The sequence below is a fragment of the Sceloporus undulatus genome, chromosome 6 (genome assembly GCF_019175285.1).
Source record: "Sceloporus undulatus isolate JIND9_A2432 ecotype Alabama chromosome 6, SceUnd_v1.1, whole genome shotgun sequence".
Classification (NCBI taxonomy): Eukaryota; Metazoa; Chordata; class Lepidosauria; order Squamata; family Phrynosomatidae; genus Sceloporus; species Sceloporus undulatus.
The window spans coordinates 164,181,669-164,209,052 of NC_056527.1; the positions used below are offsets into that span (position 1 = coordinate 164,181,669).

A 27,384-nucleotide genomic window follows, 5' to 3' on the forward strand; every position below is an offset into this window, starting at 1 on the left:
CTCTCTCAACCTCAGAGGATGTCAATGGCACACTCATCTCGAAGAAACTTGCCAAGGAACCCCTGTGTTAGGTTTGCTGTAGGGTCAGAAATGACTTGAAGGCACCCAACATTAACAACAACTGGACTGGAGTGATGGAAGAGGTCAAAAGCACAGAAATGTCATGTCATATGTCACATTTAGGACAAGGAAACTGTAGCATTGGAATTAATGACACCAAGGCAAACTTTTTCAGATGTGAACCTCAGATTCAATATGTTAGACTTCAGGAGAGGAGTTTGGTGAAAAGAGGTAAAATTTCAAGGGACTGATGGAGGATTTATGGGCATGCAGACCCACAAGGGTTCCTCTCTCAGCCACCACCACTAGATGAATCGATGGAACATATCCGCCCCCCTCCCCAAAAAGTGATTTACAAAAAAACACTTCTCACTTTTTACAGCCATTTTCATTCAGCCGGATGGAAAATGTTCCTTTTAAAAAAAAAAAGCATGAAAGGAGAGCAATGTGAGTTGCTAAAGGACTCTTTGTTCTTATATTTTCTGGCTGTTGCTTCCTTTCCATGAGGGATGGGAACTCGGCAAGCCCATCAGCAGCATGTACTCCCAGGGGTTTCTTTCATTTTGCATAATCTTTTGTGGGTCGCCGCTCATTTCGACAGACGCATGGAATGAGAGAGATGCACTGGGCTGGAGTAAACAAAAGCTTTTTAAAAGCCAAATTAAAAAGCGGCAGACTTTAAGTTGCCGTGGTCCTCTTTGTCAATTTTGCTGCAACAGATTACCGAGGCTACCTTGCTGGAAATACTTAAAATAGGAATGATAATGGTTTTCTTAAAAGGTGAATATTTATTTGCACTGGAGGGCAGGAACCTGCCCTGCTGAAATCACATTTGACCTCTCCCCTCAAATTAAAGCTCAAAAAGATATCCCTTCATCTCTCCTTCATGGGAAAGATTTTTGACAGGGATCAGCATAATGGGGCAATTCTTCTAGAGCTGAGCCTTGAGATCTCAGAAGACCCCTTTTGCTTTAGCTTTGCAAGGAACAATTATGTTACCGTCTTTTGAGCAAGAGACAAAGGACAATTAAACATCTCAAAGCCCTTGGTAGAATGAGAGAGCAAAATACAGCCTCTGCAGCAAATTCCATTTTAAAATGCCATTCCCATCTCCTGGAAAACTAAGGGGGAAGCTAGGGGAAAGGATGACAGTTTGCAATGTTTTCTAATAAGACCACAAGCACATTCCTCCCCAAGGGACAGCATTTTCCAAACTTCCTTGTTTTTGCTCTTTTGTGTGACCAAAGGACACCAGCAGGCATAAAAAAAATAAGAGGGCGAGGAAGGGAAATGATGACTTTTGTAGTGATCTGGGCAGAATTTCAACTACTGACCTAGAAAGGAAAAGTTCAGCATCCAATTACCAAGCCCTTGAGCCACCTAGCCTTTGAGCCAGGTGGGGTTTGAGAATGAACTGGAAATGAACCGTGGAACACAATGCGCTGATATGTCGTTTGGGAGCCCAGGGAGTTGCCACAGTTTTCCCTTAAATAATCAGCAGGAAAGGAACATTATTGCACGGCATGTTATAACCGTAAAATGTTCGCCAAGACAGCAAGGGGCGAATGAGCTCATTTGATCACGGCTGTCATGACGTCTCTTTCTGTTGTTGCTGTTGTTCCTGATCCTCCCCCCGCTCTCCCCTTAATGCAAGTGTATAACCATCGCTTTGCAGGCAGGCAATAAAGCAGAGGAATGGCATCCGCGAGACCCCTTTCGACAGAAGCATTTCTAATCATCTCAATAATGTAAAAATCTCTTGTGAGGAGAGGAAGGAAGACGACATGTGAGCAGAGCTGGGGGCTGCCACATCTGTCTTCATGAGTGAGCCGTCCCTGTCTCCCTGCTCAGAGGAAGACAGATGGGAATGGAAATCAGACTTAGTGTTTTATGCACATTCACAAGGCTCTCCTTGGCTGGGGCGCAACCAGTATGAAAGAAGAGAAATGGAGCTGTGTCATACATTAATTAGATAATTAAGGGCCCTCCTTAGAAGACCAAAGTACCTAGGGACAGAGGAGGGCATCCATTATCTCTATTCCATACTATATAAAGCTGAAGGTTCTGAGCCCCCCAGCTGCCCAGATGTTTGGAGCCACAGTATTCTTAGACATGCTCCTTCTGAGCCATACACTTTGTGCTATTCTGAACTTAACTGTCTTCTATAACAGAAGACAAGCTTGGCTGTTTTTTGGTTATACAAATGTTGGGTCCTAGAATCGTAGACTCTTGGGGATTGCAAGTGACTTCAGGGGCCATCTAATCCAACTCCTTGCCATGTAGGAATACAGATTTGCCACACTCCTGAAAAATGTCAATCCAATCTTTGTTTAAAGACCTCCAAAGAAGGAGAGTCCACCACTCACCAAAGTTGTATGTTCAACTGTTGAACAGTTCTTAGAGTAAAAACGTTCTCCCTAAATTTTTTGGTGGAATCTGTTTTCTTGCAATTTGATCCAACCTGTTCTAGCTCTGCAGCAGCAGAAAACAAGCTTTCCCTAATTTCTATATGCGCACCAAGTGTTGGACTATCTCTGAGGAAATCCCATTGTGGGAGGGAAATGGGTTAATGGTAAGGAATAGTTATTCTCCTTAGCATCTGATGCAGCATCTTGTCATCATTGGAGATACTCTCTTCTCAATGAGCTCCTGGTGGCTCTTTCTTTAGCCATCATTATTTTTCCTTTTTAAAAAAGCATTTCTGAAAATCATGGGGTCCCAACCAAGCCTCTCAAAACACAGTTTATGTGTTGGAGGTGTTTTGGCTACATAAACAACAGCACTCAAAGCCTGAACACTGAACATGGAGGCAATACAAAGAAGTGTTAAGGTGTGTGAACCTGGAAGGAATGAAAAGATTAGAGGGATTAGAAGGAACTGGCAGTCTTCGAGGGTAACTGTGATCCTATCCAGATTTACGAATGGCTAGAAAAATCAGATGACAAGAGAAGATCAAACTATCTGTTCAGAAAAAATCCAACATAATATCCAGTGCATTTCATGTTCTGGGAGTGGATGGGGGAGATAATAACCCAGCCCTATCCTATCATCTGCAGCCTATCCCTTTCCAGATTATGATTAAGAACTTAATTGTACTTTTACAGTTTAATCGCGCCAGTCAGCTGCTATTTAATCACCACACAATAACGGCCTTCTTAATGACATTAGGGGCCATTATGACTGTAATCAGCCTATACAAGCTTTGCATCTCTTACATCTGCTTGCGCTTAACTCTGCCAGCACTCAGAAAGCCATTCAGAGAGAACACAGAAGTAAGAGAGCCATGTAAGGATAAGACATGCACACACCGTTCTAGCCGGCTGAATAAGCTACCATTGTAGTGCAGTGGATGTCCCCTGCTAAGTCCAAGTTCATAAGAAGGCCTATGGAGAGACTGACTGAGCACTTCATTTCACAAGGAATCAAACAACAAAGAAAGCTTTGCTTATAAGAGTGGGCTGTTGTTGTGTTTTTCCCACAAGCAAAAGGTTGTGGCTACAAATGGCTTGGGAATACTAGGGGCAAAAAGGTAAAGATTCCAACAGCCAAAGTGTAACTTTTCCTAGGGATGATGAACTCAAATCAATCCCTAGACAACAGCCGTAATGCACATTATAAGCCCAAGAATTATGTGAGTGTGGGTGTAATGAAGTGTTAAGAGCCAGTGTGGGGCAATGGTTTGAGTGTTAGGCCTTTATCACACCAGACGTCTAAGACATCACAACTGTGTTAGTCTAGAAAACACAAACATATCAGGTTAGGGACAGTCATTTTCACACAGTTCTTTCAAATCACTATGGCATTGCTTCTGTCCTGGGATCTGCCTTTCCATGCTGGCCTCCATAGCCTTGCCTCCCTGCTCTATGCCCTTCCCAGCATGCCTTTCAGTCTGCATTTATTGTTCTTTTTATTTTAGCGCAATTGCACAATTGTGGCAATCCTTTAAGTAAAAAAGAAAAAGAAAGAATAGAATTTGAAAATGAAAATAAAAACAGGATACAGGGTTTGGATCTTCTCTCAGCCCTGGAAAACCTGCTAGACAACCCTGGGCAAGTCACACTCCATCACTCATGAGTGCCAAGCTCCATGGCATTCTTATTGATGGTGAATGATGGTGAAAATTCAGTCTGGAGAATGATCAGATCTAGAGCTGGCTCTACCTGTGGATTGAGAAAGAGAAAAGAAGCCCACAGCACTGAAAGTACAGAGCAATGCACATGTGGAGAGCGGTTGAAAAGGGAGTTGATCTGAGATGCAAATAAAGAAAAGAGGAATAGATAGGAGGCACAACTGGTTCAAGATATGCATTCCCATGCCATGTCATCTGTAGTACAGATCAGTGGCGGAGCACATGTTTTACATGCAGAAAATCTCTGATTCATCCCCAGCTCCTCTAGATACAGACAGAAAAAAAATTACTGTTTGAAATATTAGAGATGAAGATAGTCACAGCATCAACAATGCTGGGCTAGATGAACCCATAGTCTGAATCAGTATATGGCAGCTCTCAAGTCCTTTCCACAGCCTTTCCAGTTAACCATGCCAAGTGAGATGGTTATAAAGTTTTGACACACAATGTCTGTAAAGCACTTTATATCCCCAAGAGTTGTGTAAGTGTGGGTGTAACAAAGTGATAGCTGAAAGTTAATGAAGTAACTTCACAATTAGCAGCAGAGAGAGGAAACTCTAAGCAACCTTTTGGAAGAAGGGAACCATGCACTTACTTGTAATAGCAGATGTCATAGCCCACCCGAATCCAGTGAGGTCTGCCCTGAAGAGCTTCCTTCACTGAATACATGACCGGTTGCATGCCTACGGAAGAGAAAGGCATTTCAAACAAGTAAAAGAAAGGCAGCATGTCTTTCTCCGTGATGAGATGAGGATGCAACAAAATAATTTTGGTGCTTAAGACAGTTTCAGGCAATGAAAGAAATAACATTTTTAACACATTATGGATAGCGTCAGCATGTCATTGTAGGCATTCTTTTCAACAACAACAACAACACTGTCCTTGTCCACACTTCCTTGTGTCCCTCCATGCTTTGAGCCCATTCCCTACAGAGAATTCCCATATCTGTAATGAAATTACACTTACAATATGGTTTCCAGTGTAAAAAAAGAGCACTACAATTCCAAAACATCTCTTATTTCAGAGTTTCCATCAAAGAATCATGAAGAAAACTCTGTCATGTTAAAGCAAGTTTCACGGCAAGACACCCGTGCTGCTATACTGACAAATATTACAAGTAAGAGACTTTCTTTGATGGTTAAGAAGAGAGACAGAGGTGAAGCAGCCAGGCATACAGATCTCTACACCAGAAACATGAAAGCTATCCATGATCCCTTCCAGAACCAGTCTCTTCCACCCAGGAGAATAGACAAGGAGCGAATAACCTCTTTAGCATTAAAGGGTTGCACACATTTTCCTCTTACATTGGCTTCCTTTTTCCTCCCATCCTCTTCATGCCCCCCTTTGCCACAAAATCAAGATTGTAAGTTGTCTTTTTTATATGTTGCACTACAATATGCATACACTTGGTTATATCATAATAGCAATGATTTTCATGATGTAGTAGCAGAAGTAGTAGCAACATCAGCAACTAAATCAGGGTCTGAACCAGATCTTGTGGTCAGGACACACCACTATGCTTTGGTTTATTAGAGAGCAGATTGAGGTAGACAAGTTGCAGCTCTCCAGATATTGCTGGATGGCAATTCCCATCAACCTTAGTGAGGGATGACTGGAGTTGCAGTACAACAACATCTGGAAAGCTACAAATTTTCCACCCCTGCTGTGGTGGCCCAAAAAGACATTGTGGAAGGAGGTATTCCTTGCTGACAACCGGGCCACTTTCTCCCCAGGAATGTACCCACTATAGTTGACTCCAAGTGTGAATGGCTTAACTTGACAATCAAGGCAAGAAAGCTATAAATGTCCCAATGGCCCTTTCTTGGCTTTGTTCATTATGTCTGCTTGCTTCCCATTATCAATTGCACAGTGGCATAGATCCTTGTCACCATGCCTCTTTTCATTCTTGAATAATCTCCTACACAACATTTATAGGACCTGAATTGACCTGCCTCCCCTGTGACCGCTCATCCATGCCAGAGTCTACCCTCCCTTGGCATTTGCTGTTTCTAAGCATAGGACAGGCACAAAATCAAAGGGAAACTGGAAAAGTATCCTGAACACTATAAAACCAGACAACATAGGTGATTCCACCCTCTATCTCTTGTCTGCATTCTTCCACAACCCTTCAACTCATGCCCACTTTTTCATCCCTTATAGTGTTCTTAAAAGTAGGAACAACAGTAGCAACAGAAATGGGAAGCAAAAGAGACATTGGTTACTTCCCAGAATTTCAGTCTCTCCTCCCCTCTTCCATCACTCAATATCAAAAATCCTAGAACTGTAAATTATGTATAGGGTCACTTCTTCTAATGAATGAAAACTGCCAGAATTCACTGCATTGCCTCAGACTGTAAACCACCGGAGCCAAATGGAAGGTCACACCTAGAATTCTGCTCTCCCATATTGCTTCCCCTACTGTTGTCATTTAGAGGGCAAGTTTCCTTACACAAGGATTTGAGATTCATCTATTTTTCTTATAAATGCAAGATAAAATGCAAAGTCCACATAGTGTACTACCTTTATTAATTAACTGGAAAATTGGGGGGGGGGGTCTCAGTTGAAACCAAACCTTGTTGACCAGGCAAAACATGCATGAGAGGAAGGAGGAGAATGTCAATGACAGAGTTATGTAGTCCGCATATTGTCTCAAGATCGCATTCAGGAAGGGTCTGCAGACTTTCAGATTAAGCAAATCAGGCACCACCTTGGCCTTGGATTTGCTGGGAACTTGAAAGGCAGCAAGAACACTGCAATCAAATTTGTTTCTTCAGAGAATACAAAAGAAGATTGCCTTTGAAGCCTCAAACCTGACTCCATCTGGTGTATATTGATTTTGCTCATATTACTGTACATAGTACAACGCCTGTTAGATGACATTATAGGCATGATAATAATTCACCATTTGTTCCCGAGCCAGTCAATAAGAGCCATCATAACCCATCCATCTGTGCCATCCACCACTAGCCACAAATAGTTATTTATTCAAACTTCACAAATGTCCCTTTTCAATGGCAAACTTCTATTCTTACTCTCTGCCTCCATGCAAAAGAATGCAAGGGAGAGGTAATTGTGTAGCTACCCTACCCATCCAAGTAGATTTCAAAGCTGCCAGTATAGTGGTATGGTATGCTATCATAGTGGTTTGACTATTGGACTATGACTCTGGAGACCAGGGTTTGATTCTGTGCTCTGCCATGGAAATTCACCCGGTTGCAGTCCCAGAAAGCCCCATGATAGAACCCCAGAAAAACCATCTTAGGATCACCATATATCAGAAATGATTTGAAGGCAGACAATAACAAATATGGGTCAATTGACAACTTATGTGACCTGGAAGTGAAGGGAAGGAAGATGGACTAATATGGAACTGGCTGATGGTGTGGAAAAGGCTCTTCATAATTTGCTGACCAGGAAAAGATTTGAGAAAGTGTTATGTACTGGAAGTCTTCATACAGTATTGCAGAGCATGTGCATAATATATGACTAGCAAAAATGGCAGGATCTCAGATGCTGATAGGAAAAAAAGACTCAGGCACCTTGATGTATTCTTGTTGTTGCATGTCTTCAAGTTGTTACTGATATATGCAGCTCTAAGGAAAACCTATCATGGGGGTTTCTTGGCAAGATAAGTTCAGAGGAGGTTTGCCTTCCCCTAAGGCTGAGAGAGTGTGATTTGCCCAAAGTCAACCAATGGGTTTTATGGCCAAGTAGAGAATCAAAGCCTGGTCTCCAGAGTGGTAGGCCAAAATTCAAACCAGTCTGCCACGCTGGATCTGCCTTGCTATATCTGCCATATCTAAGATCAGGGACTATCCATGCAGACAGCTAGAGACACCCATACACACAAATACTTTTCAAAGGGTACTTACCAAAATTAAACTGGCTGTTAGGCTTCTCACAATTGATGATGTTGAAGCGGTAGGGAGTGGCTGTTTTCATGGCACTGACTTCAAAGTAGAACCATTGGTGATGCTGAGAACTGTTGATATCAGGGTTGAGGATCAGGTCATATTCACACCTGGATAACAAACCACAGTAATACAACTATAAGAAGATCCTAATAGGTAAATGATGCATACACCAGAGGGCACTAACAATGGGCACACATGGCTATAAGTCCCTGGGTAGGGTGGTCAGGGGCTCTAGGAGTGGATACGAATTAAATCTCAGTTCATTTTTAAATTAGAATTCATGAAAATCCAGGAATCTCTTTCCTATTTGGGAGAGAAAGAATTTGGTTTTGGCAGGATTCAGATATAGGAGAAATCTGTTGTTTGGTGAGGAACTTGGAATTCTCTGCTAAAGTGTAGTCAGTGGAGCAGACTAGAGCAATAAACTAGTCGTTTTTAGCTGAGAAAGTCTAAATACCTCACCAGCTTACAAATCCTAGAATGCCACAGGAAGGACCAACGTCATTTAAAGTGGCATCAAACTGTTACAACTGTGTAAGTATGTACACTCCATTCTAGTTGCGTGCATTAAAGAAATGCACTTTACAACGGAAAAAAATAAGCAAACAAAACAGAGCAACCTAATGGTCAAGATGCTGGTGGCAAATTCTCCTATGAGTAAAGATGGCAGTGTTTGAAACTGTTTAGAAAGAAAGCAAATCATAGCTGAGAGATGTGATGAGGTGCAGACATCCATGCACAATGCGGAAAAGGGGACTTTTTATCCCCTCACATAATCCCAGCGCCCATCAGATAAAGCCAAATGATGGAAGATTCGAGGCAAGTTCTTCAAGAGACAACTCCCTCCAGATGGCTACTACCTTAAAGGACTTTAAAAGAGTTCAGACAGATCCATGGGATTTACTAGCTTTAAAAAGGAGTTAGACAAGATACAGCAATAAATCCCAACCAGTCGTGATGGTTATTTATTACCTCCAGTATCAAAAGCAGTATGCCAGTTTTGGAGAAACATGGAGAACTCCTCTACTCATGTTTTTCTTGCATGCTTTTCAATGGCATCTGGATGCTGGACTATCTAGGGCAGTTTTTATATTCTTTAGCTAAAGATTCCTGAATTTGACTCAGAGTATGGTCTTATATATGCATTGTTCTTCACTGTTCCTTTTGCTACCAATCCTGAAAACTAAAATGCACACACAATAATAGTATTCCCTGTTGATGTTCATTCTCACTATTCCTGTGCAGTTTTCTGATTATGGATTCGCTGTTCTCAGTTTCTGTTTTATTTTCATCCATGCTTTGTAAGTTAATTTTTGGGATGAATGATTAAGTATGCATAACTGAGTTAATTTCCTTCCTTTGCAAATTTCTGTTGTAAAAAACTCCACTAATTATGAATGAAGACTTTTCTAAAGCATGAATTATTTTATAGTGTGAAATATAAAATTACACAATCAATGTGCATCACAGCTAGTATCTTCATTTTCCAAAGGCAAAGATATGTGGCTCGCCCCACTGCCCACCCTCCACTATTCTCAACTACACTCATGGGAATCAGTTGGTGTTTTAATGGGATACAAAATAAAACAAATGTCCTTTCCGATCCCTTACAGTATACACACACAACAGATTGATCTTGGTTTGTAGCACATTAACTTGTTGAGACTTCCACCACAGAATCCTAGTGATATTAGCTGTCGATGTGTAACAGTGGCTAAAGTGCTGGATTGGGAGGTCTAGTTTTATGATTAAGAACCATAACTCACTGGTTGACTTTGGGCCAAAGAGAATACAGGTGTACAGAACAATGATACATGCACAGCCACAAATTTAAATAACATTTGTTGTATGCCTTCAAGTCATTTCCCTCATATAGCAACCCTATCATGGGGTTTTCTTGGCGAGATTTGTGTGTATTAAGTCTGGAAGAGTCCTCTGAAGCTGAGAGTGTGTGACTTGTTCAAAGTCATCCAGTGATGGCTGTGTTCCTTTCGCCACTAGGCAAAGACCCTTCTTATTTAGAGAAGCATTTGGCTCTTAACACATGGCTACATCTGCACTGCTGAAATAATGCTGCTTAACGTCACTGCAACAGCCATGGCTCAATGCCATGGAACCTTGAGATCTGTAGTTTGTTGTTTCACCAGCGCTCTCTGGCAGAGAAGACTAAATATATCACAAAACTACAAATCCCAGAATTCCCTAGCATTGAGCCATGGCAGCTGAAGTGGTCTCAAAATGCATTATTTCTGCACTGCAGACGCAGCCCATATGATGGGAAAGGCTTTTATTGAGGCGTGCTGTGCCTTTATTTTTTTTAATGTTTTAAACATGTCTTAAAATGTATTTTTAACAGTATTATTGTTTCATTTTTTTAAAAAAATGTATTCTAATTGTTTTTATATTTACTTTATTTTTAATTGGTTGTGAATTGCCCTGGGTCCTGTGCTGGGTCAAAAGCTGGGCCTAAATTAAATTAAATTAAATTAATATAAAATAAAATGTTGAAGAGTAGGGATGTGAAGAAATCTCATTGTTGCTGAAGCATAGTTGGCACTGGCCATGTCACCATGGTGAGACTGCATCTCTCCTAGCTCTCCTTCCAGATATCTCAGGTCTGCCGCAAGACCAAGATAACAAATCTGGTATTATTCTCACATCTTATGAGAAATACGATTCTGATATTTTTGTGGAAAACACTAGTTCTCCCTTGGTGAAGCTAAGCATGCAGACATGCTCAGAGAGCAAGCGCAACAGGACACAAAATGCACTTAATGCTACTACTTTGAAACAAGGCAGCAGTTAATGTAGTCTCCAGTATTGCACATTTCACAGCAGTTTGCAAAAACCATGTGCAAAAATGCCCAATTTTTTTCTCAAATACCGCCCCATCTACCATCCCATAATGGCTCCTACTTTCCAGTTTTCTGTCTGAGGTTAAATTAAACTCAGAGAGTTGTATCCAAAGTGAAAGGAAAAGCCAGGGACTGTTAAAGGCGTCATAACAATCACAACAAGTTCTCTCTGTGCTATACTGAATTCTTAGCAATGACTCTATTTCCCCATAAAGATGGTTGAATTCTTTCCAAGCTTTCCCTCTTCCACCTGACTGATATACCTTGTCCTGTTTACATGGCACAGGATCTTCACAATGCCTGCAACCAATTTGGGGCTCTTTCCCCCTAACCTGCATTTTTAAAAACTCACCTTGATGGCGTGATGGCGGCATCTGCCTTTTCATTTATGGTGTTGCCTCTTTGGCCAAGAGTCACTCCAGGGCAGAACAAGGTGCCCAGTATGGCATGGAACATAGCACAGCTGGGCACCTCATTCTGCCCTCAGCAGCGGTGCTGGGCGATAAATGGGGACTGTGAGGGGAGGCAGGTAGCTGTCATTGCTGGGGGGAAGTGATCCAAACCCATAAAGTAAGGGGCAAATTCACGGGGAATTCAGGGTTACAATATTCCAAGGGCAGCCTGGAGTATTCTGGCAAGTGTAGATGAGCCCAAATATATATTGCAATCCCCACCCTTGCTGCTGGGGTGTTTGCATAACTTACTCCCGCACTTGGACAGCTTTGCGAAGATTCCCAGATTCAAACTTGGAGAAGAACTTCAGGCAGTCCGGATTACCAGAGCTTAAGCAGCTGAAAGAAGATGCAACTCAATTACTGCAAGGCTCAACGTTAAATTTAAACAAGTAAATACAGAACTCACTTGCTAGAGATATGAGTGCAAGGCTGTCGTGAGTGTGGAGGGAGGTACAGAAAACTCAAACAGCCATCAGCTGTCAGTGGGGTGTTAAATCTTCTCTGGGTTTTAGTCTAAACTTGAAAGGAGCTGCTTAGGATGCCACACCTTCATAGAGTTCAAGAACCTCATGCACCACACAAGTATCAGAGGCTCACACATGTGTAGCAAAATAAGTAAATCATAAAAACAAAACAAAATAAAAGCAAATGGAGATCTGCTGTGTTACTGTGAAACTCAGTCTCATGAAGATATGCCAAAACTCTCATTTGGGTACCTGCCATATCTCCAGCTGGTCCAGCTTTTGGTGTCTTAGAAATGACATCTATGGGGAGAGAATATTGTACTATTCCATGAAGGTTCATTAGACATATTAGTCTGCATGTGTAGTGGAGTGGTTTGAGCTTTGGACTATACTTTTGGACTACACCACTTATTCAGACATGGAAAACCATTAGGTGACCTTGAGCAAGTCACACTATCTCAGTCTCAGAGGAAAACAAAGGGGAAAAAACCCCTCTGAATAAATCCTTCTAAGAAAACTCTGTGATAGGTTTTCCCTGGTCTTGCCATAATGGCTTGACTGCACATGACAATTATTCTGCACTGGATGCTCTTTGCACGAGAACAGAGTGGTCTGGAAATATAAATATGTTCAGCAGTAAATAAAGCACCCCTGCTTCAAATCCCAATGATATGATCACCAATGAGAAGAAAGAAACTTACTTGGAGCTATCTAAATCAAATACAACTCGGTTGATTATGTCGCCTGGCTGGATCACACGACGAACATCTTCAAAAATTTTGGCCCTGTGGTGAATAAAACAAGGATGGAGCTGCTAGAACCTCTCAGTTGCTATCCATACTTTTAAAAAGCCATTTCCTTTATTCTGATGGCTAAAGAGCTTTAAAACAAGAAGGAGCTGCCGCAAAATCTAACAATGTATAGTGATCCCAAACAGGGACACAAGCCAACCAATCCATGCCCTGCTCTAGATAAAGATGGAAGAGAATTTAATTTGATCTACATTTAATTTGATCTACATTTGTGAACTGACCTTCTTAGCACTCTCTGGGCTGAAAGACGGATTGGAACACAATTAATCTATTTACTACACATCGCTCTGAATTTCTGATGCCAGAAGCTTGGTCCCCCTGTGCCAGAACTGCCAACTCTGACAGGTCCTCCATAGTTTCTGGAAGGATTCCTAGAGAGGATTCCTGCAGATCTCTGGTGGTCTGCTGCCAAAGTATTAACCAGGCCTGACCCTGTTTAGCTTCCAAATGAGATGAGGTATGTTCAGGATGGTATGGTGGAATTCATATCACAGCTGAGATGTGATATGAACCAGCTCAAAACTTGCATTAACATGGAAATATCCATGCAAAGTAATAGAAAAGCTGCAAACAACAACTACAACAAAATTAGGCACAACTGATATATAACTGGATACACATGAAGTCAACATATGTTCAATAAGTGAAATCCATCCATCTATCCCCCTAGTTTCAGGATACTCTGTCCCATTCACTCACTCATTTTTGCATAAGCATTAGCACTCACTGGCGCACCAGTCTGCTATCAGAGGGAATAATGTCATTGCCTGATATTGCCATACTTTCTTGATATAGAGATGCAAAGAATGTTTTGCAAAAAATATTCATTCTTGAAGAGAAAGGATCAGGAATGACATGTTGAAATAGCCTGTCAAGAAACTGACAATCCCCATCACACCATGCATGACACCAAAACAACTCGTCTTTTTTTTCCACATGGTTTCCTCAATTTGCACAAGCTGTCTCTGTGCAAAACTACTACCTTTTCCCCCTTGTGAAGCAAACCGTAACACATTAACATGCAGAGCAACCAAAGGACATGCTGGATGATCAAAAAGATGCAAGCAGCTCATTGAGTCCTGAAATGTCTTAGAAATCCACACTGCAAGACAGCTGCGGATGTAGCCTACTCAAAAATTGTCTCATAATTTGTTCAAAAAATGTTTTCAGAAAGGTGAATGTGGGGAGGCCCTTTCACATTATACAGTTATAGCACTATGATTCCACTTTAACTGCCATGGGTACAGCCTATGGGATCTGCAATCTGTATTCTGGGGAGGCATTAGTGCTCTTCCCTCCATAAAACTAGAATTCCGTAAGATGCTTCCATAGCAGTTAATGTGGAATCATGGTGCTATTCTTATGCAGTGTGAAAGGGCCCACAGTCTCAGAAGCAGGGAGAAATATTGTACGATTTACAGGTTTCACACGTGGGAATAAAACAAGCAAGGATTTACACACCTAATTTTTACCCATGAAAGGGTGCCTCACTTACGTCATGTCCTTCTAGTTTTACTCTGTAAAAGCAGGTGAAGGAGAGAAGCGACTTACCTTTGGACACCGTATCTTCTCTGCTGTAAACATTGGCTATAAGGAGGAGGTATGTGACCCCAGAGATCTGGGAACGCCAGCACTCTGTAGTCTGGAATGGACCTGGTACAGCCAGTCCTTGCCATATAGTAGTGAGGGTTGTGGAAAGGGATATTGCCTGGGTGTCTCTCCAAAAGCTTTGTCACCACCTCCGACGTCTCCACTGTCTCTTGACAACTGGATCTGCAGGAATTCATACCCTGAAAAGTTATTTTGTCCCGCAATGCCTCTTTGGCAAGAGGGTGCAGTGTAGTTGCTGTACAACCCTTGCTTGAGTCTTCACCTTCTCTGATGGAATCCTCCAAAGACTGAGATTCGTCATGATTTACTTTTCTAGGTCCTTGAGAATGTTTCTGTCTTTTCAAACCATTCTGCACTGGGACCCTAGAAGTCCTTTGGGGCAGTTTGTCTCTTTGGGCGATTTGGTCCCTCTCTATCCACTCTGGCTGGTGCTTTGAGGAAGCCGCATTTGGAATGACATGGAGACAGGAACGTGTCAGGGTTGCAGAGATGTCCTCAGAGTTGATCTCATTTTCAGGTTCTGATTCCAGCTCCTTTAAGAAGATGTGGGGAGAAAGATACAAAAGAGTGACATGGCTCCATCCCTAGAGTACCCCCTCGGCTTTATAGAAAAAGCAAAACCCAGGACCATCTCACCACAAAGTTACAGCACAGTTCTGGACACATGGCCGCATATTGTTCAAGCTCCGATTCTGGCCGGTCAAGCTCTGGCTTTGATAGGAGTTTGTCAACATCAGTTTCTAAGTCATCATCCTATTAGAAGAAGAGCCAGAAAGGAAACTGTCTAAGGAACCATTTCTTTAAATCATTGCCAGCCACAGCCTGACTGACACCTGTCTCTTGATATTCCAAATCTGACTGCCACAACAACACAAATTTCTCACAGGAACAACTTAAGGAGGAAAAACATGTACACAAACTCTGCACACGAACAATTCCTCATAGCTTTTGAATCATATTTATTTATAGTTTAGGAGATGAGATATCTGATCTTCTTATGAAGTATTTAAATAGTCACTGCAATTTAATGTTCAGTATCTTCAAAGGCAAAACTTGAGATTTTAATATTTTAATAATGATCATTTAGAGCAATCCTATACACATCTACCCAGAAACTAAGCTTGCATCCTCGGTGCAGAAATAATCCAGTTTGGCACCACATTTAATTGCCATGGCTCCATACTATGGAATTGTGAGAATTGTGAGACATTTAGATTTCTCAGTCAGAGATCTCTGGTGTAGCAACAAACTGCAGTTCCCAGAATTCCATAACACTGAGACAGGACAGTTAAAGTAGTGTCAAACTGGATTATTTCTATAGTGCAGATGCAGCCTAAGACTCACTGAATGGCTTTCTTCCCACTAAATATGTTCAGACATGGCAAATGTGAGAAGGCTGACCAGTCAGTGTCTAGTCACCTTTTTGTACTTGAACTCCAAGAAGCCCCAGTGGATATGTTAAAACTTGTAGTTTGCAAAAGTAACCTTTCTAAATTATGCTTGATTCTACTACCCTACACTTACTCTCAGAAGAGAAGCTTCACCTGAACAAACTGAAATGTCTTCTTATCACATCCCTTAAAGGGGAGGATCAATCAGTTTGTCAATTTTTCTCTCTCCTATGTTCAAATAGTGTACATTTTGGAAAATTCTAATGAAAAATGAATGGAAGCAAAATTTTCAGCCATCCCTAATTAAAGGTACAAGGGTGCTGGACTCCTTGGCAAATGGTTATCTCCCACATATCAGCATGGAACGTACAGGTCACCTAAATAAATACTTACCTCCTCTTTATTTTCCACATCCTCATTATCTATGTCCTTTTCAATTTCCTCCTTAACATCATATGCACAATAATCTGCAAAGCATAAAAGACAGATCGAGCTAAACTAAAAGTCCCACCACTCACCAAACTAACCAAGGGGATTAAATCTTTGCCTCAAGATGTATATGTGTTTGTGCACCTTCAAGCTACTTGTTGATTTATGGCAGCTCCGTGAATTTCATAGGGTTTTCTTGGGCATGAAATATAGCCTACAGCACCTCGAGTTCTCTAGCAGTCTTCCATCCAAGTATTAACCCTGGCTTAACTCCCAACATCAGATGGGATCTTCACGATGTTTAGACTTTTTGCTGCAATATCACTCCAGAATTTGTATTATCCGCCACCAAATAACAGGAATCAAACCAGCCTGGGATCTTGCTGTGCAACTACACTGCAGAAATAATGCAGTTTGACACTACTTTGACTGCCATAGCTCCACACTATAGAATCTTGGGATTTGTAGTTTTGTGTGCACCAACCCACTTTGGCAGAGAAGACTGAAGACTATGTAAAGCTGAAAAGCCCCAGGATTCAATAGGATGGAGCTACGTCACTTAAAGTGGTGTCAGACTGCATTATTTCTACAGTCTAATTCACCCTTGGTCAAAACTGGAGGCATATTTGAGATGCAAAATAAAAGCACCTATTATCTATGTAAACCACATGATCTACAGCTGTGGGGTTTTTTTCCTGTTCGGATGAAAAGTGCCTATATAAGTCACAAGATTCATAGCCTTAATATAGAAATGAGGAGGTGGTGTTCATTTAATTGTCCTTCTCCAATTTATATATTCTACACATTTTACCTTCAGGCCTGGCTTGTGAAGATCCAGTTCTCCCGGGTACAAGAAAGGAATAAGAACTGCAAAGAGCAGCAGAAGGAAGATGCATCTTGGGATATGTTTTTCTTAGGATCTGAGTCACGGTGTTTACTACTGGATCCAGATTCTTGCTGATCAGGCAGTCCTGAGTAGCAATAAAGAAGCACATTCAGACAGTTGGTTTTTCTACCACAGAGATATCATACCAAAGATCTCATTCATTCCCAAGCCTTGGTAGCAACTCATCACAAACAATATGCAATGTGTCGCTTTTTGCAAAATTAATTGCATAACCAAGATTTGCAACAAGCTTTTTAATGTTCCGTTTCAAAATGCATACCTTTTTGTGCGCACTTTTTCAAATGCACGCATTTTGTATATTCTTGCGTGAAATGCGCTGAAATTTTTGGGAAAGTACAAATGTTAAGTTAAATCCAGTTTGCATTTAACTTCAGGAACCCAATGCAAAGTCAAAAAGTTTGCTCCGGAATGGCAAATGGACAAAAAATTTCACATATAGCTAATGCAAAGTGAGGAAAAAATACAAAGGTACTGAAGACTCCATAGTATAGTGTGGGCACAACTGTGTTGTTTTTTTCTTCATGAAAATAAATATGATTTAAATAGGAAAATGGCATATTGGTTCCACTTCAGAAACAAGCTCATTTAACTCAAACTCCATAATTTAGGAAGAAACTGGGATGAAGAGAAGAGATGCGTCACAACCGTCATCCTTTTCTTTGCTAAAACCTCCCCACACTGGAGTCCATTGACCTCTGCAGCAAGGACAGAACTTTAACCAATTTAAATGTGTTACATTCTATAGCCTTGAAGGCTTTATTGCTGCAGTTCGCATACAACAATCTCCACAGAGAGGGAACAGAACGGCAAAACTATCATATATCTTTGTCGTTAAGCTGTACGATGGCCATCTACATAAGAATGTGATTGGTATTTTTATCCCTGATGATTTGTGAAAAACCCATCCCATTCACACAATATATCAGGAAAGCATGATGAACCTATTCCTAACAGCAACATTGAATATCTATTTTACAAGAAGACTGGCCGGCAATAAAAGGTTTCAGCGCGTATTCTCCCTCCTAGCCGGACTGCTGCTGAGAGACTGTGCTGTCCTTCTCCTTCAATTTCCCACTGAGTTTTTGCAACTAACAATTCTCACGTTTCCGGCATTCTCAACATCTTATTATGTCCAGTTCTCATTGAGCTCTTGGAAGAGTTTGCCCTTCATATGTTTTTCTAAAATATATATATTTTTATGGCCAGCATTCTGCATCAGCAACTATGGCCCTATACAGACAGGCCAAAAGAAAGCTACTTCAGGTCACTTTGGAGGTATGGTGTTTCAATGATGCATGTGTCCTAAGAGTCTGGAAGCTTCACCAAAGCTGCACTCCAGTCCTTAAAACTGTAGCATGGCTTCGGTGTGACTTCTGGACTCTTAGGACGCATGTATCATTTAAACAGCATACCTCCAAAGTGACTCGAAGCAGCTTTATTTTGGCCGATCTGTATCAGGCTTCTCCTGACCTGGTGGAAACATCACTCAACTGTGCTTTGTTTGTGATGGAGGCCTAATCTTCATTGCAGAAATAAGGCAGCTTGACACCACTTTAACTGCCATGGCTCAATGCTATGGAATTCTGTAGTTTGCAGTGGCACCAAAACTCTCTGGCAGAGAAGGCTAAGTATCTCACAAAACTACAAATCCCTGGATTCCATAGTATTGAGCCATGGCAGTTACAGTGGTATCAAATTGTATTAATTCTGCAGTGCAGATTAGACCTAAATCAATATGACTATGTTGTGATCATGAATATAGAACAGTATTTCCTGCCATTTCCTGTGTAAAACAATATAGCCACAATTCTGTAGGAAAGGAATATTTTCTACAAAATAATTATACAGGTCAGTATTCTGCATAAACCAGTGAATAAATCAGGAGACCTGTGCAAGATCATATTCACAATCGCTGCTTAGTCCCAACGGTGACAATATTGCCATGATTGTAATTTCACACACACACCAACCGATTTTATGAGCATCAGCTGAATGGGGAGAAGAAGGTCCATTCTGTCAGTGAATGGCATTTCCATTAAGTTTTGGGAGGTGGAATGAGCATCGCTGAGTGACATTTCCATTAAATTTTTGGGGGCGGTCATAACAGGAGAGGTTATATGGCTAAGTAGAATTAGTTAAGTAGTTAAGCTGATGTAATGTGCTGGCCTCTTTCTTTCATTCTTGGGGTTCTCTCAGTCATTGTGTTATCTCCTGCTTGTTTTTCCAGTGATGGTTTCCACTCCATTTCTAACATTTCTCATTCGAGTTTGAAGTAAAATCAAGTGGCAGCTAACTTGAAAAAGCAGCTTTCAGGATTCTGGGATCTTCTAACATCATCAATAATCAATGCAATTTTTGGCTGCATCAATAGAAGTATAGAGTCTAGATCAAGGGAAGTAATAGTGCCATTCCATTCTGCTTTGGTCAGGCCTCACTTGGAATACTGTGTCCAGTTCTAGGCACCACAATTCAAAAACAATGCTGACAAATTGGAGTGTGTCCAGAGGAGGGCAGCCAAAATGGTGAAGGGTCTGGAAACCATGCCTTATGAGGAAAGACTTTAGCCTGGAGAAGAGACGGTTAAGGGATGATATGATAGCCCTGTGTATTTGAAGGGGTGTCACACTGAGAATGGAGCAAGCTTGTTTTCTGCTGCTCCAGAGACTAGACACGGAACAATAGATGTAAGCTACAGGAAAAGAGATTCCACCTCAACATTAGGAGCTTCCTGATAGTAAGATCTGTTCAACAGTGGAAAACACTCCATCGGAGTGTGATGGAGTCTCCTTCCTTGGAAGTCTTTAAACAGAGGTTGGATGGCCATCTGTCAGGGATGCTTTCAATGTGATTTCCTGCATGGCAGGGGGTTAGACTGGATGACTCTTATGGTCTCTTTCAACTCTATGATTCTATCAAGAAAAAAGCATGGTGGAAGCATGTTGATGAAGGGTGAAGCAAAGAAAGTAGGGATTCGTTCTGTTTTAAAAGGTTCTCAGTACATTCTGTGGGACAAAGCTGTCTGTGATGTGGAATATGATGGAGGGGTGGAATTGGCCCTTGTTTCAGACATTAAGGTCACCAGGAACAGCTGCAAACTTAAGCCTTGACTCTAATGGTGTCTCTGTCATATATCTGCACCGTGCAGAAGTGGATCAAACATTGCACAGGGGGGAAATTGCAGGGGAAATACATTCATTCTTGCCAAGAGGAGGTGTCTGGTCTCTGCAGGAAAAGACCCCTCTGCTGGGAAGGGATGTTAATATTTTCTCTGAATGCATGAACAGTTGGTTAATTCCACTGCCTAATAAATATATATGTAGGAGAGGAGAAAATTGAGATTTCTAAGGCACTTGTTGAATGTCCCCACAGATATGGCAAATAGGAATGAAAAGAAATTTTCACTGGATTTGACAAGAAGTAGTATTTTTGCAGAAAGTTAGGCTGGCGCCTTCTTTGCTTTTCACTCCTTTTTCTTTTCAGTGGCAGGTTAAGACCTCCCTATTCCAGCAAGCCTTTGGGAATTGATTATTAACAGGAGAAAGACTTTTCTGAAGGGTTATCAGAGGACATCCCATTATATATGAGTCTTAGGCTCATGCTACACAAATCTGTACGTTCTTTTGTCCTCTTTCTTTGTGATGCATTTCCTCTTTCTTGGCATTGCATAAGTGCCCTCTTTAAACCTAAAATATGCTGGAGGATGTTATTAGCTAAAAATTAGACTTTCAGTGGGGGGAAAAGATCCTCTGTTAACAAAATCAATTTCAACAGAGATAAATGCACCATACTACATCTAGCCAGGAAAAATGAAATGCACAAATATAGGAGGGGTGACACCTGGCTTGAAGTAGATCTAGGAGTCTTAGTAGATCATAAATTGAATATGGGCAAGAAGTCAATACAATTCCAGTTTGCATCAACAGGAGTATAATGTCCAGATCAAGGGAAGTAATAGTCCCATTCTATTCTGCTTTAAAACTAAGCTAGAATACTGGGTCCAGTTCTGGGCACTTCAGCTCAAGAAGGTTATGGACAAGCTGGAATGTATCCAAAGAAAAGTGCCCAAGGCTGCATCCACACTGCAGAAATAATCCAGTTTGACATTACTGTAGCTGCCACGGTTTGATACTAAGAAATTCTGGAATTTGTAGTCTGTTGTGGCACCAGAGCTCTCTGGTAGAGAAGGCTTATAAAACTACAATTCCCTGAACTCCATAGCACTCAGCCATGGCAGTTAGAATGGGGTCAAAGTGGATTATTTCTTCAGTGCGGATGCAACACAAGACGATGAAAGGTCTGGAAACCAAGCGTTATGAGGAATTACTAAGAGCTTGCTGTGTTTATCTTGGAGAATACTGATATTTCAGTCTTGTGAAGAGAAAACATCTTTAAACATCTGAAGGGATGCAACATAGACGATTCTTTATCTTTTACTGGAACATGAATCAATGGATTCAAATGACAAGAAAAGAGATTCCTCCTAAGATAAGAAGAGCTGTCTTGCTGCAAAACCTGTTCAACAGTGTAACAGACTTCTTTAGAGTATGGTCGATTTTCCATCTTTTGAGGACTTTAAGCAGAGGTTGTGTGAGCTTCTTTTAGGAGTGTGGGTATTCCTGTATTGCAAGGGATTGTACTATGTGGCCCTTGTGATCCTTTCCAACTCTATGATTCTATCCATTTCAGCATCTTGAGATGCACCGACCTTTCATCTCAGTTTTTGAGATGTTTTGAATGTTCCTTAGTTTTTGCTCTCTCTCCTTTAAATTCTCCACCATTGGTTCCCAAACTTTGGTTGCCCAGGTGTTTTGGACTTCAACTCTCAGAAGCCCCAGCCAAGCTGGCCAACTATCTGAGAGCTGAAGTCTAAAGCATCTGGAGGACTAAAGTTTAGGAATCACTGCTCTAGATCCAAGCATGTGAACACCAGCGCTTCTTTATTTTCTCACTAAATTACCTGCCTGGTTACCTGAGCAGTTGCGAAGAGAGTCTCCATGCCGTGAGAAAGAAGGAAGATTTCTCTACCCGACCGAACATTGGTGATGTGCTTGAGGCAAAGCAGAAGACCTCTCTGAATGTGAACATAACTGTTGGAAGTATCACGGTGATGCCAATCCTGGTACAACCAAAGCAGCTGACATACATAGCCTCTGTTTATGGCTCGACGACTGTTAGACTCTGAAAGCAAATTACCAAGGATCATTTACCAGCTGTTAAAAAAGTCTTCAGGCTGGAACGCTTTTGAAAGTATTATTATTATATTTATTTATATCCCGCTTCCCCCCCAAAACTGGAAACAAAGTGGATTACCAATTAAATAATCCTGAAATTAAGGGACTGTATAGAGGTGAGAGGGGGCTTGCTAAAATACAGTGGATCCTTGGTATCTTCAGGAATCTGGTTCCAAGGCCCCCACAGATACTAAAATCCATGGATGTTCAAGTCCCATTAGATACAGTGGAGCAGTAAAATGATGTCCATTACATAAAATGGCAAAATCAAAGTTTGCTTTTTGGAATTTATATTTTTTGAATATTTCCAAACCATGGATGGTTGGCTTCATGGATAAAGAATCCATACAGAGGGCCAACTGTAATCTGATATGATTCCTTCCGTAAAAAGGGAGGCCTCATGGATCCATGCACCACAGGATGTATAAAAGTGTTCTGCTACTAGTTACATAAATTGGTTTTGTAGTGGCTGATGTTGCCCTTTCTGTTAGCAAATTTCCCATGAAACTGATAACTTACTTGGTATGAACTGCAGCCAATCCATCTCTGATCTGTCTTGAAACCCCACAATTCTTACGGATTTTGTAAACACAAGGCTATCTAAATATTTGCTCATCTTTCTGAATCATATTTGCATGGTTTCAGCAAGGTTTTGCTAGCAGTCACATAATGCACCACAGAATTTGTTCTTACAAAGCTGTACAAATACTTAATTGCTTTTGTGCATGTACGCATTGATCAAGGCTGCACTTCATCATGGTAGCCATGGCACGGAATCTGCAAAACCAGTGCATCATTTGAGAGGGGTACGTGCTTACAATTAAAAACAACTGTCTCTTCGATAGCCCTGAATCTTTCAGGAGTGTTATATGTAGGCAATCAAAAAAGTTTAACAATTTATAAGAGCTCCATGAAACAGCTTCCAAAACTTCCAAAATCAAACAAAATGAACCCTGGAGCCCAGGAAAACAGCCCTGGGGCACATATAGCCCATGGGCCCCACTTTATCCACTCCTATGGAAGAAAGCAGGGTCAGCAAAGAGGGGTGGACTAAGAGAAGGGAAACCCTGGATGTTTCCTGGTCTCCAAAGTCAATAGTCCAGCACTCAAACCACTATGCTGGTTCTCCAAGCTCAGGCATAGAAAAAGTAAAATACTGCAATAAAAGGGATATAGTATGAAGATGCAACATGGTGGTGCTGAAAACAATCACTTGCATGCAATATTTGTGCACAGCAATGCATATTTTTTCATAGCAGATATTTTTGTACATTTCGTCATTCTACATTTCATAAATTTTCAACACCGGCCCTAACTGACAGCGTGACAGGTTGCCCCATGTGCCCTTCCTCATCCAATGAGGATCACATCTGGCTATGGAAATGGCATAAGGGCCTCGCTCTCTCAACCTCAATTTCTGTCTCTCCTTTTTCACTGAAAGGTCAGACTCATCAAAAGCTGTCAGGAACCTTGGTAATCAGAGAGACCAGCAAGCGCACCTTCTTGAATAGCAATCACCGGAAGCCATTCAGACTGTCTGGCTTAGTGTAAGCGTTTTTGCATCGACTGGGCTCCAAAACCTTTCGGACAGTATCAAATTGTTCAATTGACATGGGTGAAGCTGTGGCACAAGTGAAAGGGCAAGGGGAATGCCAGTTCCATTTGTCAAACCTACCCCTGCTGCAGAGGAGGTCATCAACATATAAGATACAAACTAAATGCCATTAGAAGCAGGGGCTTTACAACCATGATGTGGATTTCTGTTTAAACAAGAGGAATTGTTCTTCCATGTTTGCATATGGGATTGGTCCCAGAAACCTCCTTTTCCTCCCAGGATTGAGGAATTCCCCTCCACAGGAGATCTGGATGGCCCCCTTCCACTTCTTTCCCCCAACATTTAAACTATAAATATTAATAAAAGATAATACAGGACAGTACACCACTCACACTTGTGTGCCTTCAAACCATTTCCAAATTATGGCAATCCTTAGTGAACCTACAAAGCCAGTCTGATGTTTGGGTTTGGGAGACCAGGTCTGGATCCCGGCTCGGTGATGGCAATGGCAAACCCCCTCTGAAGAAACATGCTGAGAAGCCCCATGATAGGTTCACCATCATCGTAAATCAGAAATTACTTGAAATCACACAACAACAAAAAGGTGGACCTATCACAAGGTTTTCTTGGCAAGATTTGTTCAGAGGTGGGTTGCCTTTGTCTTCCTCTGAGGCTGAGATAGTGCGACTTATCCAAGGTCATCCAATGGGCTTCCATGGCCAAGCAGGGATTTGAACCCTGGTCACCAGAGTCATAGTCCAACCACGCTGATTTTGGTCATAGAGGAACTTAATGAAGTGAACCCAACAGTTTCTATGCTTCTTCCACTCCCAAGTATAATTTCCAGCCATATGTCTGTCAGCCGATGCTCAGACCCACACCTTTTTATTTCCCCAATATGGTTTTCAGCCTGCAAATAGGTCCACGCAAAGCTCTAGTCTGTCTATCTTGGCAAGGAAAAGGTGTGTGCATGCATATATTCCAATTAAGACTACAGGCTTGGCAAGAAAGAATAATATTAATAATGTTGGGGACATTTTAAGCAAGGTGAAAATGTTGTTTTGACTGAATGCATCAATAGTTATCTGGTCTGACATTTTCAATTTGACACCTCTTTCTTGCCATGGTAATTCTGATCTTCTGGGTTTCTGTTCCAATTTTGAGGTGTCAGTGTGCCTCCCTCCAGAAAAAAATCAGAAAACAGAAACAACAATATGTTGTCACTTCCAATTCCACTTCCCAACTGAACCTCACAGTGTAGCAATGCAGAAGAACATAGATAGCAGTCATACATAGCGCATGCATAAAAGTTATTTGCACCTCACCTTCACTGAGTCACACACTCTCAGCCCCAGAAAACCTACTGATAGGATCACCTTAGGGTTGCCATAAGCTGGAAACAACTTGAAGGCATACAACAACAACAACAACAGTTTTAAATATATAGTTTCCTTATTAAAAGTTTTGCTGCCTCAAATAATACAGCATGAACTTAAGAAATCTTAAGACATTTGGTATAGCCATTTCTGTTTTCAGTAACATTGCGGAGACTGCCGTGACCAGTCTCTTTAAATTGCTCCTTGCTATACTTTCTTTAAAAGGCAATGCAAACCACTTTATTTTTTCCTGCCACCACCAAGCAAATGCCTCCAAGATCCGCTTCAGCTAGCTAATTTCCTTCAAAGATGCGCTGGTTTCTAATACTGGGCCATGCTGATAGTCGGCAGTGACAAATATGACCAACATTAGATTAAAATAACTGGCTGATAAACAAATTACTCACTAAAAATAAATATTGGATTAAGGACTGGTATAGTTATAGTAAGAGTGCCACCGTGTGGAGCCAGAAAAAATGCAGATTGAAAGAGAACGCAGGATGGTGTTGCAGTGAGACAGAGAAACAAGCCATGAAAATGTTAGAAGAATGTAGACTTTGAATTAAAGGCGACCAAGGTTTTACAGACTTTTAAAATGCAGTGTTATTTCTGGTTGGTTAACATTCAGTATTGCAGTTATGGATTCGTAGCCTAGTTACATATCTATAACCACTCTGTAGCAAAGACCTTATAGGTTGTGTCCACACTGCAAAAATATTCCAGGCTGACACCACTTTAACTGCCATGGCTTAATGGTTTACTTTAAATATTATCATTCCAGGTCCTGCTCTTCACCCTATTAGTCTGTTAACCTATGACTGTTTCCTCTGCTAAACAGAGTTCTTCCCAAGATCTTTCATGTGTGTTTTCACAGTATTAATACCTGAGCAAGATAAATCTTAGGACCTTCTACTTCCAAAATATGTACTCCTTCTGTAAGTGTGTACATGCACACACACACACACACACACACAAATCTGTTCTCTGCCTGCTTTTGGCCTTTATGTACATTTCCCCCCTACCAACACTCAAAACACAGAAGCTAATATTAACTAGCCTTCTGGGCCAAAAATGGTAATGTCAAGTCTTGCAGCTGACAGTCAAGCTGCGCACACATATATACGCATACACAAATGTCAATGGGGGGGGGGACCTGAATTTTGGCATTTTCTGCCACACACACACAGTTTATTCTTGTAGCATATGTCAAACCAAGTGTTGTGCCAATGCGACTGTGCCCTACCTGTGGTACGACAATACATACCGCACAGGGCTACACCTGTTCCATTTCATGCCCAGAACAATTCCACAGGTGCCCAATTCAGCGGGGATGCCATAAACAGGTTTAGATTAAGTGATGGGGAAGAATCAAATTGTCTTTCCATTTGTGCTAAGGATGTCTTCTACAGACAACTGCAGGTTGCATCCAAAGGGTCAGCCAATAAGCATTGATGGGCAAATTTATGTCAGAAGAATTTAAATTGTGCACCATTCACAGGACTATCTGTTTTATTGTATTTTTATTTTTGTGCCATGCCATGTACATTGATGGTGCTATGCTGTTGTTGCCATGTGCACTCAAGACATTTCTGACTCACTGCAACCCTGAGCCAAACCTATCATGACATTTTCTCTGTAAGATGAGGTTTGCCGTTGCTAGCCTCTTAAGCTGAGAGAGTGTGGCTTTCCATAACCAAGTGGGGATTTGAAGCCTGGTTCCCTGGAGTCCTAATCCACCACTCAGGTCACTGTATCTCTCTGGCTCTTGATGATGCAATCATCATCATCATTTTAATTTAATGGTTCTACATCAATATCAGAGAGCCAGTGTGGTGTAGTGATCGAGCCTAGGACTAGGACTTTCAGAGTTCGATTTCCTTCTCAGCCATGGAAACTCACTGGGTGACCTTGGGCAAGTCACACACTCTCAGCCCCAGAAAACCCCACGATACCTTAGGGTCACCATAAGTCAGAAATCACTTGAAGGCACACAATAACAACAACAACAATAGTAACAGTAAAAAAAATCAGATTCAGCATAATGAAGATATGACTGACAACAAAGGCATCAGAAAAACAGGTGAACCTTGCTTCAGAATACCACTAGAAAAAGGTGGTATTTTCCAGCAATGTTGCAGAGGATGGGGGATTTGCTTCTGCTCTAATTCTTCAGGGACATCAAGTGCCGATCCAAA

General features: G+C 41.4%; 1 protein-coding gene across 1 annotated transcript in view; it reads right to left on the bottom strand.

The window, feature by feature from the left end:
* AGBL1 (AGBL carboxypeptidase 1) overlaps window positions 1-27,384 on the bottom strand; it is a 308,675-nt gene that overhangs the window by 230,601 nt on the left and 50,690 nt on the right. The window contains exons 7-15 of the mRNA XM_042471034.1: window positions 21,997-22,205; window positions 16,932-17,091; window positions 16,085-16,158; window positions 14,937-15,053; window positions 14,241-14,833; window positions 12,579-12,662; window positions 11,663-11,749; window positions 8,062-8,210; window positions 4,785-4,872 (exon numbers count right to left, since the gene is read on the bottom strand). Coding sequence (XP_042326968.1) covers window positions 4,785-4,872; window positions 8,062-8,210; window positions 11,663-11,749; window positions 12,579-12,662; window positions 14,241-14,833; window positions 14,937-15,053; window positions 16,085-16,158; window positions 16,932-17,091; window positions 21,997-22,205 — 1,561 coding nt within the window. The remainder of the gene's footprint in view (window positions 1-4,784; window positions 4,873-8,061; window positions 8,211-11,662; window positions 11,750-12,578; window positions 12,663-14,240; window positions 14,834-14,936; window positions 15,054-16,084; window positions 16,159-16,931; window positions 17,092-21,996; window positions 22,206-27,384) is intronic.